The following is a 16,513-nucleotide window of genomic DNA, read 5'->3' as shown; positions in this document are numbered from 1 at the left end:
TGTTTTAATAATAATAAATTGATAATAATTAAGTTTAATTTTAATCTATATAAAAGATTAAAAGAGTATTTTATAGCAGAAGCTAATTTTAAAATATCATTCTAAATTTTTAACTAGATTTTAATAGAGAATGGTACAAATTGAGGAATCTCTTAATATTTAATCCCTCATTATTATGAACATTTTAAGATATGCCTTTGTTTTATGTTTAAGATAATGAATCATCTGTATTATTATTATTATCACCATCATGCAGTAGCATTATGATATTTAGTGACTAATAAACCTACTCAATTTAGGAAGACATTTTAAAGAAGACAAAAACACTGTGAGATTAAATAATTTATTACCATTGCTAAGATGAACACATATACTTAATACTCAATTTTATGCAGAACTTTAAAAAAATAGTTTTAATACAGTATCAAAATTTACACAAGTATTTTGTCAAAAGACCAGTGTCCCTTGTATTAGCTTCTGCAGGCTCTGCTGCAGGCACAAAAACTTGTTTTAAATGTCTTCAGAATGTAGGAATACAACAATTTAAAGATGAAAGCTTTCCTAGGAGAGAGGGTAAATATAGCAAGCAATTTTCTCTTACAGAGTAATAATATTTAAAAATATAACATTTTAAAAGAAAAAGAGGCTTAAACTGTAACCCAGTTACAATAATTAGAGAGATAATTCCATAGTAAATTAATTCATAAATATTTTCTGAAAATAGAGGGCTGAGTTTTCATCACAGTAATATTTTTAAAAGTGTAACAAAATTCCTTCACATTCTCCCACCAGTGACAATTAATACATTGTGTAATGAGCCCACTTAAACACAACAACAACAGAGATTATCTGCTATGAATCAAATCTCGATAATTTAGAACATATCCAAAAACTGAAAATTGTTGCATTCCTACTTTTATAATCTTAAACTACAGTAAAAATGTAACATTCTGCCAGAGGCCTCTTGCACATTCATACAAGAAACTATCATTGCATTTGGATAAACACAAAATACCTATCATAGCATTTCCAATACACACATTCTAATATTTTTCATATATATGTATGTATGTATATATATATATAGCAAAAATAAGAAATAAACTAAGCAAAGCTAGCACACCTCTTTTTCAAACCTCAAGCAATCTGAATGAGAGCTTTTAGTCTCAATAAGGAAGGACATGCGTCAGTTTCATAAAACGTTAGATAGCTGCAGGAGGCAAAGAAAGCTTTTTTCATAAATGCAGTGCAATATTTTAAAGTTTACATAAAGTTTATTAAATATACAGCATGTCTAGAAACTAAATTGTAGAAATTGACATTTCACAGCTCGAAACACTTAGAAAAATGTTTGCTTGTTTTTTAGTTGAAATTGTTAATATTAACATCAATGGATACACTGAATGAATATGAAGGTTGGTATGTCACCAAGATGCATCTTTATGAGAAACTCATCAAGATAAAAAAAAAAAGATATATTTATTTTGATCAATTGAAATAAATGGTACTCTCTGATAAGCACTGTAGAAAGTCTTGCTGTGTTTCTAGCTGGTAGGGGGAATTTATGTGGTATTTTTAGCACCTCAAAAGTCAAAACAAAACCCCAGTAGTATAATCTTACCTTGCATCCAAATTAATTATGTGTCAGGAACTAGTATTTTGTTGACTGAAGTATAAGAGGTAGGAGCCCAACTCTTAGAATTGGGAAGCCTGAAAACACCTCTTCATATCTTCAATACAACATGGTAGAAAACACCCACCATTATATGCTATGGGTTGACTCTATCAAAACCACTGAAGTACCACGGGACTCTTCCAACTATATAGATTTGCCAATTATAATATTATACCTGGGGAGTAAAAATAGTTTAGTTCTAATGAAAATATTGGTACCAAAATGATGATTTTCAAAGCTACCTTGTTTGAGATTGACTGTTGTGGATATTGAAGTGAGAGACACAGAATATTAGCTTGAGGGGGGAAGTTGTACTGAAGGTTTTAGAGGGGAGATATGTGCAATGTACAATCACTCCATGTTATTCCATAAGTCCAGGTTTGCAGAAACCCACTCTTTTCTTCTTCTTCTTCTTCTTCTTCTTTCCTTTGATCTCTTTCTGGCAGTGGTGATCTCATGTTTGAAAAACAATGATTCTCACATTGGTCCTTTGTACTGGTTTCCTGACAAATGTTGCCTAATTCCAGGACATGAACCTGCAGCATCTCCAAGTTTCTTCCACACAACCTTAACAACAACAAAACAAAAACAAAAAAGGAAGTAAGCATCTCACTGGTCCTCTTCCACAAAGAGATTTGTGGTTTCTAAGGGGAAACTATGAGAGAGACAAAGATGGATGTGAAGACAAGAGAGAAAATATCCATATGAATGAGTTGCAAACACAAAATGAAATGTGATGAAAAGCTTCAGAAACACAAGAACCGCTCAGTAGATGGGACTACTACACCTTGTTAGCAATTAGGGCTAAAATTAAAGAATGATGTGCCAACTTACGCTAGTATCATAAGTGGTCCTCAATTCTAGAGACACACAAAGCCCCTGGGGACCTCAAACAGTAACTCCCACCAGCAGAGATTCTGATTTCACTGGTGGAAGAGTGGCATGAGTAACTACTTTCTTTAAAAACTCCCCAAATGATTCTAACGTGTAGCCAGAATTAAGAACCCTTTAGTAAGATCATTCTGGTTCCTATAACAAAGGATATAAAAGTATTTAATCCAGTGAGGAAAATGAAGGAGCTTTTTGTTCTTCAGCTATTTTAAGTCCTGATCTGGTAGTCTCAGGGTCATTAGTAAATGTCCCTGGGTTTCTCCACAAAGTGGGGGCCTCCGTTGTCGCAAATCTTAGCTACCAATTCAAGAATCGTTGAAAGAGATATAATTACAACATGTTAAAAAAAAAACATGCCGTTTTAGAGGGACATTAGCAAAAGGTAAGATCAACAATAAGTTTAAAACTACTGAATTCACCAGTAATATACCAACCCCTTAACATTAATCAGAACACACAAACACACACACACACACACACACACACACGTGCATGCACAAACACAGTAACAGCCAGAACCATACTAGAGTGTTTGACTACAAGGGTTTTGTTCATGTTGATTAATTCTACAAAAATTTACATTGTGCTCCAACATGAACACAAAACCAGTTTTTTCATCAAATATTCATAGAGTACGTTTCTTTTTTTGTTTTGTTTTGCTTTTAAATAGCAGTGGATACTCCATGGAAACAATACCATTTATACTAATACATAAGAGTGTAAGGTTCTGTCTGCCTTCATTCCTAAGCCAATGGAATACTAATTTCTATCTTTCAGCAGACACTACTACATGGCAGAAATGTCCTCTACTACATGGCAGAAATGTCCTGTTGTATTCAAAGTGAATTGTAATTATGGTCCTTAAGCATTTGGAAAGGAATTATATGGCAATGGATGACTCAAGCTATACTGATTGAAGAGGTACAAATATGGAATCAAGAAACCAATGGATGCTATGGATTTTTGTTTCCTAGCTCCTAAATACAATTACTTCTACCCAGAATATTTTGAATGATTTAAAAGCAGAGGATAGATTGGAAGACCTCACAAGGATCATAGACACAAAGCATAAAATGCTTACAACTCAAAAGCACAACTTCTCTTCAAGTATTCAAATACAGAACACAACAACCTTAACCCAGATATTACTATGTGGTGAAAGAAACTTTTAGAGAAGGCAGAACTTTGAAATAAATCTACAATACTAAGGTGGACCCAGGAGTGGTGACTTATTAGCTAAAAAAGCAAAATAGATGTGTGTTTGAGACTGTGACTGAGATGACCTGTCAAATACTTCAACTGTCCTCAAGGAATTTGCAATAACTAAACAGACAAACTTAAAATAAAACCATTACTACCAAGAGATAGATTTACTATTTGTTAGGGGGAAGTATATTTATTCCTGTAGCACACACAGTATGGGAAGAGTATAACTAACTTCATGCTTACTAATTGACATGAGGGTGCTATGAACAATAGCCTCTTCACTGTATAGATGCCAACAACTTATCTCCAAGAGCAAATATCAGCCAAACTTCTATTGTACTAAGTTCTACCTGAGTCTTATAATAACCAATCTCACATTATGAGAAAGCATCACATTTCTGTGGCATTATTATAAAAGTATATAGTTTCTCTAATAAAAGTCAAACGTTCTTAATCTTCACTTGTTTTTAAGAAACCACTTATTTATGAAATTTCCTTACAAGTTGCATTTTCCATTACTATCTGATATTTTCAATGCAATATCTTAAACTAACACTTTGTTCTCTAGGCTTTTAAATTGTTTCCAAATATAAGTTTATTTAAGAATCAGATTTGAATTTGTATTTTTCTCTCAAATTCTGTGGCTCAAAGACAAAAGTGGAGAATCATAGAATAAACATCCTATAAAACTTTTAAAGGTAAACAAAGAGGGCAGGTTTTGGATTTCTGAAAGTATCTTATATTATGAAAAACAACAACACTGTATGGAGTATTTTGCAGTATTTTTGTAAATACAGGCAAACAAAAAGATCAACACAAAACTAATCAATATCCAAACCAGTTGTGGGTTTCTTTTAGACTAAGAAATGAATTTTCTAATGTTCAGAAGTCAAAAGAAAGAAGAAAGGAAAAGAGAAAGAGAGAAATAAAAGAATAGAAAATGAACAGAAGGAAGGGAGGGGGAAAGAGGAGGGAAAGGGAGGGAAGAGGAGGGAAGGGGAAGAGAGGGAAGGAAAGGGAAGGGAGGGGAGGAGAAAGGGAAAGGAGAAGAGGGGAAAGGGAAAGAAAGGGGGGAAAGGGGAAGAAAGAGGGGAAGGGAGAGAGGGGGAAAGGGGAGGAGAGGAGGGAGGGGAGGAGGAGAGGGGGAGAGGAAGAGGAGAGAGGAAGCAGACAGGGAGAGAAAAGGAAAGAAAGAAAAGGGAAAGAAGGAAAGGAGAACCACTTTGGCATTTCTTTACAGAAATTCTGGCATAAAGCTCAGTGGAGATGGTTCCCCCCCCCATAAGACACAGTGCTTTTTATTCTTTAGGAAAGAAAATCCAAGTTCCCAAATTTACCACAATTGAGAAAGAGGAAAGAGTTGGTCTTCAAAGGAGATCTGGATATACTCCTCACTTCACTCTTCATTAGAAAACAGTTTGAGGAAGTAAAAATTTCTGGATCTTTGTTTCTTCAAACATAAAATTTGAGTGGTAAGGTTCTTATCTGGAAGATTCATATCTGAATCACCCATGGTCTGATGTTAAACTCAGACATCTGAATTATGAAGGAGCTCCACACAGTACTCTTTGGAAAATCACTGGGGATGACCTCTATGGTTCCTTCTAGCTCTATAATCCCCACATCTAGGCTTTATTTAGCATTCCATAGTCAATACAGGAGAAGCAGCAGGCATTCCTAGGTATGTGGTCAAATTTTTTAATTTGTCCAAGGAAAATATTCAAACTGAAAATCTTAAGCAGAGGTTGAAAAGCTACAGGAGGTGAATAGCGGTGTGTTTAGAAAATATGACATCTAGAACTAGTGACCTTTTGAAAACAGACAACAGATATGCAGAAAAGAAAAACAAGTGACTTGCAAAGGGTCACAAAAGAAAAAGAAGCCACAACACAGGCAAGCAGGAGACTAAAACTTTCATCTGAGCACATATAAAATGCCCATGGGATTTATTATGTAACATTTATGAGATTCCAGAAACGTCTTGAGGAGGTAGACACATGTCTGAGAATATCTGGTCCTAATAGACCTAAAGCTGAAAAACACTTCTAAGCAATTTTCATATCCTAATGGGGAAAAAATATGGGATAAAAGTATAATATAAAGCCAATTAAAACCAGTGTTTAACATTACCAGTGCTTAACCATGATTTCTTGAATTTAACAAATGGCTTCCTCCCCAATATTCCATTTAGATATATAAAACTTCACAAATTATATTCTTGGTTAAATGATACATCCCATGCATATTACTCAAAGAATTAAAAAATTTAGTCAGGGATCAATAATAAAATCCAAACTACACTAATGATTACATTGCATTTACATCATGAAAATAACTTTCTTTTTTACTGTGCTTCTCTCTGACTTCACAGATAGATTTCTATTTGCCTAACTACCTCTTAAGTTCATATCTATCTATCTCACTTTTTTCTAAGCTTATGTCAACCACTGATAGCTAAAGATAATACTCTGCACGGCATGAAACACACATATCATATTTATAAAGAACTAAGCAAATATTATCTAGGGTGATGGTGAATTTTTTTTCAAGAATAGTTACAAATAAATCTGAAGAAGGCTGTATTTGCTCTGTTTAGGACAGGTTCTGAAACACTGATCTTTAAAGAACTTAGAAGTATCCAAGAGAAACCTATTTATTTTACCAAAATTAGTAAGAACATTTTAGATAGTAAATTTAATATTTAGATATGTTCATAGGTTCTTCTGGAATACAAAATTGGGTGATCATCTCTGACTCAAATATTAATAAACCTGCAATAAATATATTAATTTTGTCTTCATATAAAAATATAAAGGCATTGGCTCATTTTAAAAACTAGGTATTAATAAAGCAATAACTAAGCTACAATGTGGCTTTCAACACAAAATATACAATAAAACACATTAAACTTACATTGCACATTTCTCTGACTATAGCTTTTTCTGTCTCACTAAGGTCATGTTCATACTCTTTACCCTGTTGACGATCTATAGTTTCCTGAACATCCAAGACCTGGATTTGTTGAAAAAGAAGAGCAAATTTCACACGGAAAAAAAACAAACAAACTTGTTAGTTATGATAAAACCATCAAGGAGGTCCACTTTGTAAAACCTTTAGTTTTCTCTGTGTCTGCATATCAGAGTGGATTAGTATATGGCAAAATCTTTTAAAAATAGTTGATTGCTCTGAAACCTGTTTGGAATGAATTCTAATTTCACTTTCAAATGGCTATTAAAAGCAATCCATTTTATCACTAATAGTCAATTGAATTCATTAATGTCTAAAATAATTAGATGCATTTACTTTGGTCATTAAGATAAACCTGACCGTGTCAACCATTTGGAGATGGTCAATAACTTCTGCTCCAATGTAATGATGAGCAATATAATTAAGTATATACCAAGCAGTCCAAATGATATGTAGACATGGCCTAGAGAAAAGATGACTAGAAAAGATGATAGCGACAGGTGAAACTGGTCAGAACCCAGGAAGATACACATGAGAACTACTGACCTCACAGTTCTTGCCTGGACATGTTCCTATCGCCTAAGAAAGGAATGCAGAGATGGCTCTTTGCGCTGGCTCCTTAGAAAAATATTTGAGCAACACTTTAAATATTTTTCATTAAAGCAAAATGTCTGGGGATAAAACATTTTTAAACAATTTTAGAGGCCTATGTTTCCACCTCTCTAAATTATCCCTAAATGGATTGAAAATAATATTCCTTCTAAAAGGTCTGAAGTTTTCATGCAGATACTTTATATCATACAAAGGGGGATAAAACTTTGACTTGATTGAGTACTGTTTGTTACTGTTTTTGATACCAGCTTATAAACCAAAGCGTTAATGTAGCATAAGAAACTAATGTTCTTTCTAAAAGCTCCTATAGAATCCATACTGAACTGTGACATAGCTAAATTACTTGGCAGTACTGTAGTCATGGCCAAGGTTGATGGCCACACCTGAAGGTGTCACCTGAGAATTTGTACCAATGAACAACTGAGCCAAACTAAATGACTTAAAGTGGGACCTTCAAGTTCATATTTAATAGATACTATCTGAGACTAGAGTTCTATCTTGTAATAAATAATAGAATTCACAAACTACTACTATTAATTTAAAATTTCAAGCCATTATTATAATATAGATACCACTTCCTTACAGTCCTGATACTCACCTCAGATTAGAATCAATTCACATTCTTTACATATTTAGAAGAAATCACTGTGCTCAGTGAATGCTCATAGAAAACTTAAAGAGCTCCTTGAACAAGCTCATTTGCCTACAAATTTGATTTGTAATGCACCTCAGAGAAGTGCACTTCAAATCAGTTAATTTCTACTAAATGAAGTGGAGCTCCAATTAATAGTTTTCATAAATTTTTAAGCAAGAGAAATATGGTATTATTACAAACGGGCTAATTTCTCATACTTAGTTACAATACTACCCTACAAACCATGACCATAGAATTTATTAAAGCCTAGAGTTTTCTTTGAAATCTATCAGAAAGTGAGGAACTGGGCCATTATTCTAATTGCTCCTTTCAGAATAAACAAATCTCATGATATAAATCAGCTGTAGATAGATGGCTCTCAGAAATAAAACGTGCCAAGTGGCTATAATTTTGTTTTTTACATTGAGATCTTCTTCAGATACATTTCCCAAAGACTATGTTTGCACATATTTCTGTTTCACAACACAGTGAACTCATGGAAGCAAACATATTTTATCTTCAAGGGCCCCCAGTTACCCAATAAAGATGCTTCAGTTGCTCAGTATCACTCATCTGCCAACTGAGGACACTTCTTTGTACTGATTATAACATAATATCTTCCTCTCTTGAGATAAAATCTTATATGAAAATTAGAGAATAAATTCAAAGAAAATTGAGGAACTCTTCCTTGCCCTCCCCTTCCTTTTAGGCCACAGGAACAGCTGCGCTGAGAAATTTGGAAAAGATTTCAATGTGACCCTCTATCGGATTCAAATTGCACTTGCCATTGAATAAGGCAACAGGCCGAAACAGCTTTCAAACGGTTTAAACAGTATGGCAAAGTGTTGCTTTTGAAGTGTGTGCAGACACTGTAATGCTACAAAATTGAAGCCAATCTCTGGTCCATTTCCCACTTCTAAAATGTTTTTCAGATAGCTAGTACCCGATTCATGTTCAAGTTCACCCAAATGCTGCTGCAGAGAATATATTTGTCAGTGGATAAACCAACAACCATCAGATGCAGGGCAGTGCCTGCCCCTCATGCTGGTTGTACCTTCCCTGTGAATTCCTCTCAGTTGCTCACTTTTTGAATTACCCCAACAAAGAGAGGAGCTGCCAAGTGCATTGCTATTGGGCCACTGACCACTACCATAGTTCTCCTACCTTCCCTCATCAATAATCAGCATATATTTGAAAAAGCAAACTCGTTTTATATAAATGAAAGCAAAATATACTGAAGGAATAAAATCTTCTGCTAAAACTAAATCATCACAACATCAAATAAACATTTTGAAGTTCTCCTCTACTTATCTGCTTTGTGCAGGCCACAGAAAAGCGTGGCCTACTCCAAAAGAGCGTGTCTGCAGTCTGATAATAACTCGTTTTGAAACTGAAACAAGAACAGTTGTGAAATTCATGTAGCAAAAGCAGAACTGAAGCATTCTACCTACTTTATGGCTTGGAAAGGTTTGATCAAGGTTATAAGTTAGGAAATATAGATAAATTTGGCACACAATGTTTCATCGTTTGGAATTGATAAAATTTCAAGGAATGGTCTCATTTTTTAATATGATTTTTATTGCCTGCATCAGTTTCTTCTCTTAGAATTGTAAGTATTTATATAGTATATTATTTAGTTATGGTGCTTATTTTTAAATTTTATTCATTGGAATGTTCATTATTGGTAAAGAGAATAGATAGGTGAGATTTTGTGAAGTCATTGTAAAATGTGAAGTAAAACCCAAAAAAAAATTACCTTATATATAAGATTATATATCTATTTTCTCCTACTCTATAAAGGGGTATCAATTGGAGTTTAAGAACCTAATTTGTACTTAGCAAAGAGTAGATTTTTATTCATTTTAATACTTTCTTTTAGTAAGTTGCATAATGTACTTCAATTGCATAAAGAAAAAATATGGTATTCTTCCATATTTTGACCACCTATTAACTCCCTCTATTTGAAGACATCCATGCTACAAACATTGCACGTAAAATACAATATTTCACACATATGGATATACATGCACAAACTTCAACTTCAATGCAGATAGATATGAATCACATTACTCAAAACAAATGATAAAACTAGAGATTCGATTATAAGTACTCAAACTCATTATTAGTTTAGAAAAATTAAAATCGCATTTCAAAAATTAAGATAAAAGGGTTACGCCATAAGGGGTCAAAAAATAAAGTATCTATGGTTAAAGCAAGACTGTGAGGACTACCAGACTATAGCGAACAAGCCACGACACAACTGAAGGTCTGGATAAATGGTTGTACACAGTTGGTTACCTTAAGAGAATGTACCACAGGTTCAGGCTGCTGGGAAGGTGTGGTATGTCCACTGAAGCTAGCTGGAGAGTTGGGTGAACTGTTACTCCCATCAGCCCCTGATGACAACCTAAAAGAACCCTTAGTAGAAAATCAACAACTTTGTTATTAAAACAAAAGTCGTTTATAACTACACAGATGTCATTCAATATTCAATTTCACTGCCAAATGAGAATTAGACTTTTTGTTACTTTTTCTTAGCCCATCTTAAGATGCCATAAAACCAGTTAATTGGAATGCACTTGCTTCTTGACCAGCAACAAAACTTAACCAACAACCATCTCTATACAATTCCAGATGTCATCTCTGATTTACCAAAGAGAACAATGTCCCCCAAGGAATGGCCCTTAAGAATATTTCAAGAATGATTTTGAAACTTAAAGATACTCAAGAGCAGGGAAATCCTGGGTTACTCCACAGCTGAGTTAAACATGCTCACTCAGCAAGCCGAATGACATATTGCATATGTCTCAGAATATGCAGACACATCATATTCTTGCATTAGCAAAATTGTGTTCCTTGTAAAACCCTTCTTTGAGGGAGAGACCTATAGTAGAGCATTTTCCAAAAAGATGTAATCAAACTCAATATTTTCTTTAAGAACCAATTCTCTAATTTTTCTGGCCTTTCTGAAAATGAAAAACAAAATAAATATAAATTACATATTTTAGTTTAGTGATTCTTTAACTTAACTGGAGAGAAACCAGAACTGAGCATGATTATTTGACATGTGCAGGCTATAGTCATCCCTACAAGAACTGGGAATCTCTCCCAGGAGTCTGCCTTTCTTCTAAAGGTTTCTTGGGGAAAGAATAATGGATTAGCAAAGAAAAAGAGAGCAGTAGTTATCTACTCGCCTAGAAAAAGCAGTCAAATGGGAATTTTCCAAACTTGTTTTTATATAGACCATTACACTATTAAAGGACCTGAGAGGTTGTTTTGTTTTGTTTTGAGACAGAGTCTTGCTCTGTCGCCCCTGGTAGAGTGCAATGGTGCCATCACAGCTCACTGCAACTTCAAACTCCTGGAGTCAAGTGATCCTCCTGCCTCAGCCTCCCAAGTGACTGGGACTACAAGTGCACACCACCACACCAGGCTTATTTTTCTACTTTTAGTAGATGCGGTCTCGCTTTTGCTCAGGCTGGTCTCAAACTCTTGAGCTCAAGCAATCCTCCTGCTGGGCCTCCAAGAGTGCTAGGATTATAGGCATGAGCCACTGTCCCTTGCCTGAGTCCTAAGAGATTTTAATGTCAGCCCCTTAACATATCTACAGATTTTTTCAAGTCTAATAGATTAATCACTGCTCCATTTAAGTTGATTCTATCAATCTAATCCCTTGAATAGGAGCCACTGAAGCTGTATCATATGTGAATTCATAAAGGGAGAAATAATAGTTTGCAACATTAATCTGCAGTATCTCCAGGAGAACTTTTATGCTGTATATTTTAGGGATAGGAGGGAAAAGCTTCCCACAGTAACAATTATGTGTATGGGTTACACGTAAATCATTATTTATACAGAAATTAACAATCCCCAAGGATTTCTGTTATTCATGTAATTTGAAATATTTTCTCCCTTCCTTTGTTGCTGTAATTTCTTCCAATGTCCTTGAAGGCTTCCTTTGTCACCTTGGAAGCCTACAGGGGCCACATTTTTTACCCTGCTCAAAGAGTTAGACCATCCATTCAGGTCCTGCCCCCAGCCTCACTACCAACAGGGAGAGGAAGCAGTGGAATGTGGCATGTAGGGGGCTCCTCCAGCTCCTGTCCCTTACTGCTACTAACACTTAAATTAATAGCAGGTGATGACACAGGACTGCTGATTATAACAGCCCCCATCCCTTCTGGGAAAAGAAATCATAAAATTTGTTTCCTGTATTTTTAACTCAGATTAAATGTGACATAATAATGTCTGGTACACCTAAGAGAAGGGAAATCATTTGAAGTTTAAAGATGATCAAGGACATACCCTCCCCTCACCCCTACACTTTGGACATCTTTCTCTGTAGTGATCAAATGGTTCCCAAACTAAGGACTTATAAAGGAAGCTCTTCCTCTGTGAATAACCCTAGTTCTCTACCGTTTTTTCCCTTCTGATATCAGTCCCCTCCTGAGACCAGTCTTATGAACTCTTTTTTAACCAATTCTGAGGTTACACAGGGTTCACATCAAACCTCTCATTTAGGACCTACCATGGCAGTTCTGACTTTCTTATGACTCGTAATCTAACTTAGCAGGCAAGAATCCTTCCCAACTCTAGCCCACCCTCCTTCCCAGTCTTCCTTTCAAACCCTTTTCTGAGTAGCCCTTCTGTTTCAAAGATTCTCTTCCCAGGCCTGGCAAAGAGACAGGCATATCAATAGCTGCATGCTTTTGCTTGGGCATGGGCCTCTCTTTTTCAGGGTTTTTTGGTTTGAGAGAATTTCTATAGAAATTCTCAATGTCAATAGCATCCTTTAATACAAATCATCTGGGCCATTAACCATTGTTTAAACTTAAGGAAATTCCTCTTCTGGTCATAGCTATTCAGAAACAAATACTTTTTTTATTGAAGTAGTTTCCTTAAAAAAAAAAAAAAGGCTACAGTAGGATTTTTCCTAGAGTATACATACAGTGGGGAAAAACATATTATTCAGGGATTAAAGTTCAACTTTAGTTTTGAGAGTCATGGCCTGGTAATCAACCAGAAAGATCAAGGTTCATATTTTATGTGGTTTTTGTGAAGCTGCAAAGGTAACCAAATGCCTGGTAAAGTTTAGCAACAACAGATGCTAAATAGTTTTCTAGATTATAACAACAGATTGAAGCACCTCATTCTGGTGTATCTCATTTACTACTATAAAATAAAAGGTTAGTTCCTATGTGCTTTGTAAAATCAGACTAATATTCGGAGAATTACCTAGGTTCAATTGATGCATCCTCTCAGCTGACTATTACATTTTCACTGAACTACTTTTTAAAAATATGAGTGAAATGCCAGCATACCAAATGATTTTAAACAGTCCCCTTGGAGTTTATCACAGTAAGATTAAACTCGTTTATTTAAATTGTACTTGGCTGGTTCAGGAGACAGGGAATTTAAAACAAAGAAAATCTTAATAAAATTGGCAATGTGATTCCTAGCTTGAGTTGCTTATTTTCCAGCCACTCATGCCCACATAATGCATTTATCACCTGGCCCAGGTGTCCTCAAACTATGGCCCGCGGGCCACACACGGGTTTTTTTGCCTGTTTGTTTTTTTTACTTCAAAATAAGATATGTGCGGTGTGCATAGGAATTTGTTCATAGTTTTTTCTAAACTATAGTCCAGCCCCCCAATGGTCTGAGGGACAGTGAACTGGCCCCCTGTTTAAAAAGTTTGAGGACCCCTGACCTGGTCAGTAGTCAGTTTGAAAGGGCAAGGAATAATTTTCTGAGCTGGCCTAGAGACATCTGATTTTCATGGTCACTGACCTTCTAAACTCGTTTTCATGAATAGACCGGGGTACCTTTGTTCTTCTCTCCTGTTTGGGATCGCTCAACTTTCACCTCCAGGTTCAGGAAAACAACACTGAAGAAGGCTATTTATGCGGTGAAAGACTCTATCCCCATCCTCCCCTCCCCAGATTTAGACATACAGCAATTTTCTTTCATGTGTACGAACTTGTTTTCTACCCGCCTCCCATCCCCCCCTCCCCAGCATAACTTTTCCTCTAGCAACAGAAGCCATGTGTTTATGCACAAGCAAACGCAGCCAGCTGACTCATCTTCACTCACCGGGAGAGTGGGCAGGCATCGTCCTATTCCTCGGCACCCTTGCCACCACTGCAACACCCGCTGGGCTCTGGGCCCCCAGCCTTTCTCCATATTTGAGCTGTTTCTAGTTGGAGGTTGCCTTCTATTCTGGGTAGCCTTATATTTGGAACAATATGGTACAATCACTCAGAAAAATACTGTTTCCCGTCTCAAGAAAGCAGATTAGAACAAGAAGCTTAATGAAATGAACCACAATGACCACAATGGCAAGCTGTAACATGCACTTTGTAGCTAGGGAAAAAATAAAAATAAAAACAATCCGAAGTCCTGTAGATTAGAGCTGATACTGATTTAAGTTTTTGGCATTCTCAAGCTATCAGAAAGTAGATGATAAAGTTGAAGTTACAGAAAAAAAAACTTGAAGCTATTTAAACAGCTTTATTTCATGGGTTTTACCTGTGAGAAGTAGTGAGTTACCATAATTCTTCCAAATATTTAGACTGCATAACTTCAGAACATAGCAGAAATTATTTCAAATACAATCGGGAGCACTATGTTCTTTTGTTAAGAAACCCAGCTGGTTATACATATTAGTATTGTCAATAATACTAAGAAAACTGACACTGCATCAAATTCTCAACAAAATTTCTGCACATGGAAGAGTATGTCATGAGCTAGGAGATCACCATTGTATTAAAATAACTATTTTACATAGGAAATATACATAATTATCAAAATTTCTATTAATCAGTTAACTCCAAAATTTCTGTACTCATCTGGAACTAAACATATCATGTAACTAAAGTCAAAAGAAAAAATATTCCTTAAATTACAACTTTTCCATCACCAAGCTATATAATCTTATTAAAATGATCAGAAGCAAAATAAACTTATTTGACCATGATTTCCTCTCCCTGCCAACTTTCATTTAGACCTTTAAGAATGCTATGTCCTGAGGAATAAGGAGATAATTTTTAAAATTACAGAAAATCTTCAAAATGATCCAAAAATTCTAGTGTCTAAATGTTGACCTTTATTTTAGGAGGTTGAAAATGAGAACATATTATTAAGTTCTCACTGGTTATTTTTCCTGCAAGTTAGTGCTCTATTCTGAATAGTATTGATCTAATTCTCACTCTTCTTTAACTTTTGGAGGTTGAAGAATAAAGAAAATGTACCATGGTCCTAAGTGAATAAAAAAATAAAAGAAATGATGACCAGCAGCCAGTACTCACAAAACTCTTTTCTGAATCAATGAAATCAGTACCAGTTACCTTTTAAATAAGTCATATGTACTCTATTCCTCACATATAACAGGGAAAATTATATATTGGCACTCGGATCATAATGAGAATTTCATCATAGCAACATAGATTTGAATATTGCTATTTTCATAATTATTTCATGTATAAGTGTCTAATTTATTTCCATCATCAAAAGAATTATCTCCAATAATTTATAATACAGTTCATGGCTTAAAATTCATCTTCACCCTAATCTGCATAGTTCTATTTCTGAGAAGATCATTAATGAATAATGGAAATTTTATAGTTATCACAAATAAGGAGATCTATCCATCTGGATTTGTCTTTCCATGACTTTTGCATGTCTCAGACCTCAGGCTTTTCAGATTCAACTAGCAAGTATTAACAGAACATACAGGAATTCTTACTTTCATTCTTCCTTAATGTATAGTGAGGCTAAATCCTAATGAATCTCCATTTTAACAAAGCTTATTACCATACCCATCTAAGACTATTTAGAACCCAGCTAGAAAGAGCAGCCATTTAGCTACTATACAGAGAATGAAAAATATTTTCCCACTTTCAGAAAGTAGATAGCACATAAAATAATGGCTATACTCTTAAGTCTCATAAAAGGTTCATTTTAAACATATTAAATATATATAATATAGTATTATTAATCTCATAAAGGAGACAGTAAACAGGTACCAGATTTTTACAGAAGGATAAACTACTAGATGATATAACCATTTTTAAGGAAAAGGCACTCTTTTAGAACCCAAACTATTATATTGACTTTCTAGTCATGTCAGCCATTTTTTTTTAAATCTGGGTACATGAAAAACTGTGTTTTGGGCCAGTCATCATCTTTGACCTTCAAATAAACTACATCAGAATGGTATTTATACACTAATGAAGGCTTAACTCTTTGCCAGCTACAATAGTCAATCACGATATTTTCTGAAGACTGCTTCAGAAAACTTAAGAAGCCTTTAATAACTCGATGATTGGCGTTCTTTCTAGCAACTCTGGAGCCAGAGTTGAAAATGAGGGAGCCCACACTCGGGCCACCACCTGGGAGAGCAATTCCAAACAGAACAAAGAAAGTCACTTTCTGTTTTCTGAGTTATTTTGGGTTTTTTAGTTTTGTTTTCTGTAGTGTTCTAAAATTCCAAATTTATAAAAAAGAATTCCTGAATGACCCCAACATTC

The 16,513-nt window shown here is 35.0% G+C and overlaps 1 protein-coding gene across 8 annotated transcripts in view; it reads right to left on the bottom strand.

The window, feature by feature from the left end:
- Positions 1-1,058: 1,058 nt before the first annotated feature.
- CCDC85A (coiled-coil domain containing 85A) overlaps positions 1,059-16,513 on the bottom strand; it is a 182,004-nt gene continuing 166,549 nt past the window's right edge. For 2 of the 8 annotated variants that reach the window (XM_076000793.1, XM_012777838.3), the window contains exons 4-7: positions 14,079-14,213; positions 10,284-10,403; positions 6,686-6,784; positions 1,059-2,242 (exon numbers count right to left, since the gene is read on the bottom strand). In XM_076000793.1, coding sequence (XP_075856908.1) covers positions 2,153-2,242; positions 6,686-6,784; positions 10,284-10,403; positions 14,079-14,213 — 444 coding nt within the window. In that variant the 3' untranslated portion in view covers positions 1,059-2,152. Of the gene's footprint in view, positions 2,243-6,685; positions 6,785-7,285; positions 7,358-10,283; positions 10,404-14,078; positions 14,214-16,513 lie in introns of all 8 variants that reach the window. The other 6 variants (XM_020286168.2, XM_012777843.3, XM_012777841.3 and 3 more) reach the window with 5 other exon arrangements.

Source organism: Microcebus murinus, chromosome 3 (genome assembly GCF_040939455.1).
Source record: "Microcebus murinus isolate Inina chromosome 3, M.murinus_Inina_mat1.0, whole genome shotgun sequence".
Classification (NCBI taxonomy): Eukaryota; Metazoa; Chordata; class Mammalia; order Primates; family Cheirogaleidae; genus Microcebus; species Microcebus murinus.
The sequence above is the reverse complement of the archived record's forward strand: the minus strand, read 5'-3'. Positions and strand labels throughout refer to the sequence as shown.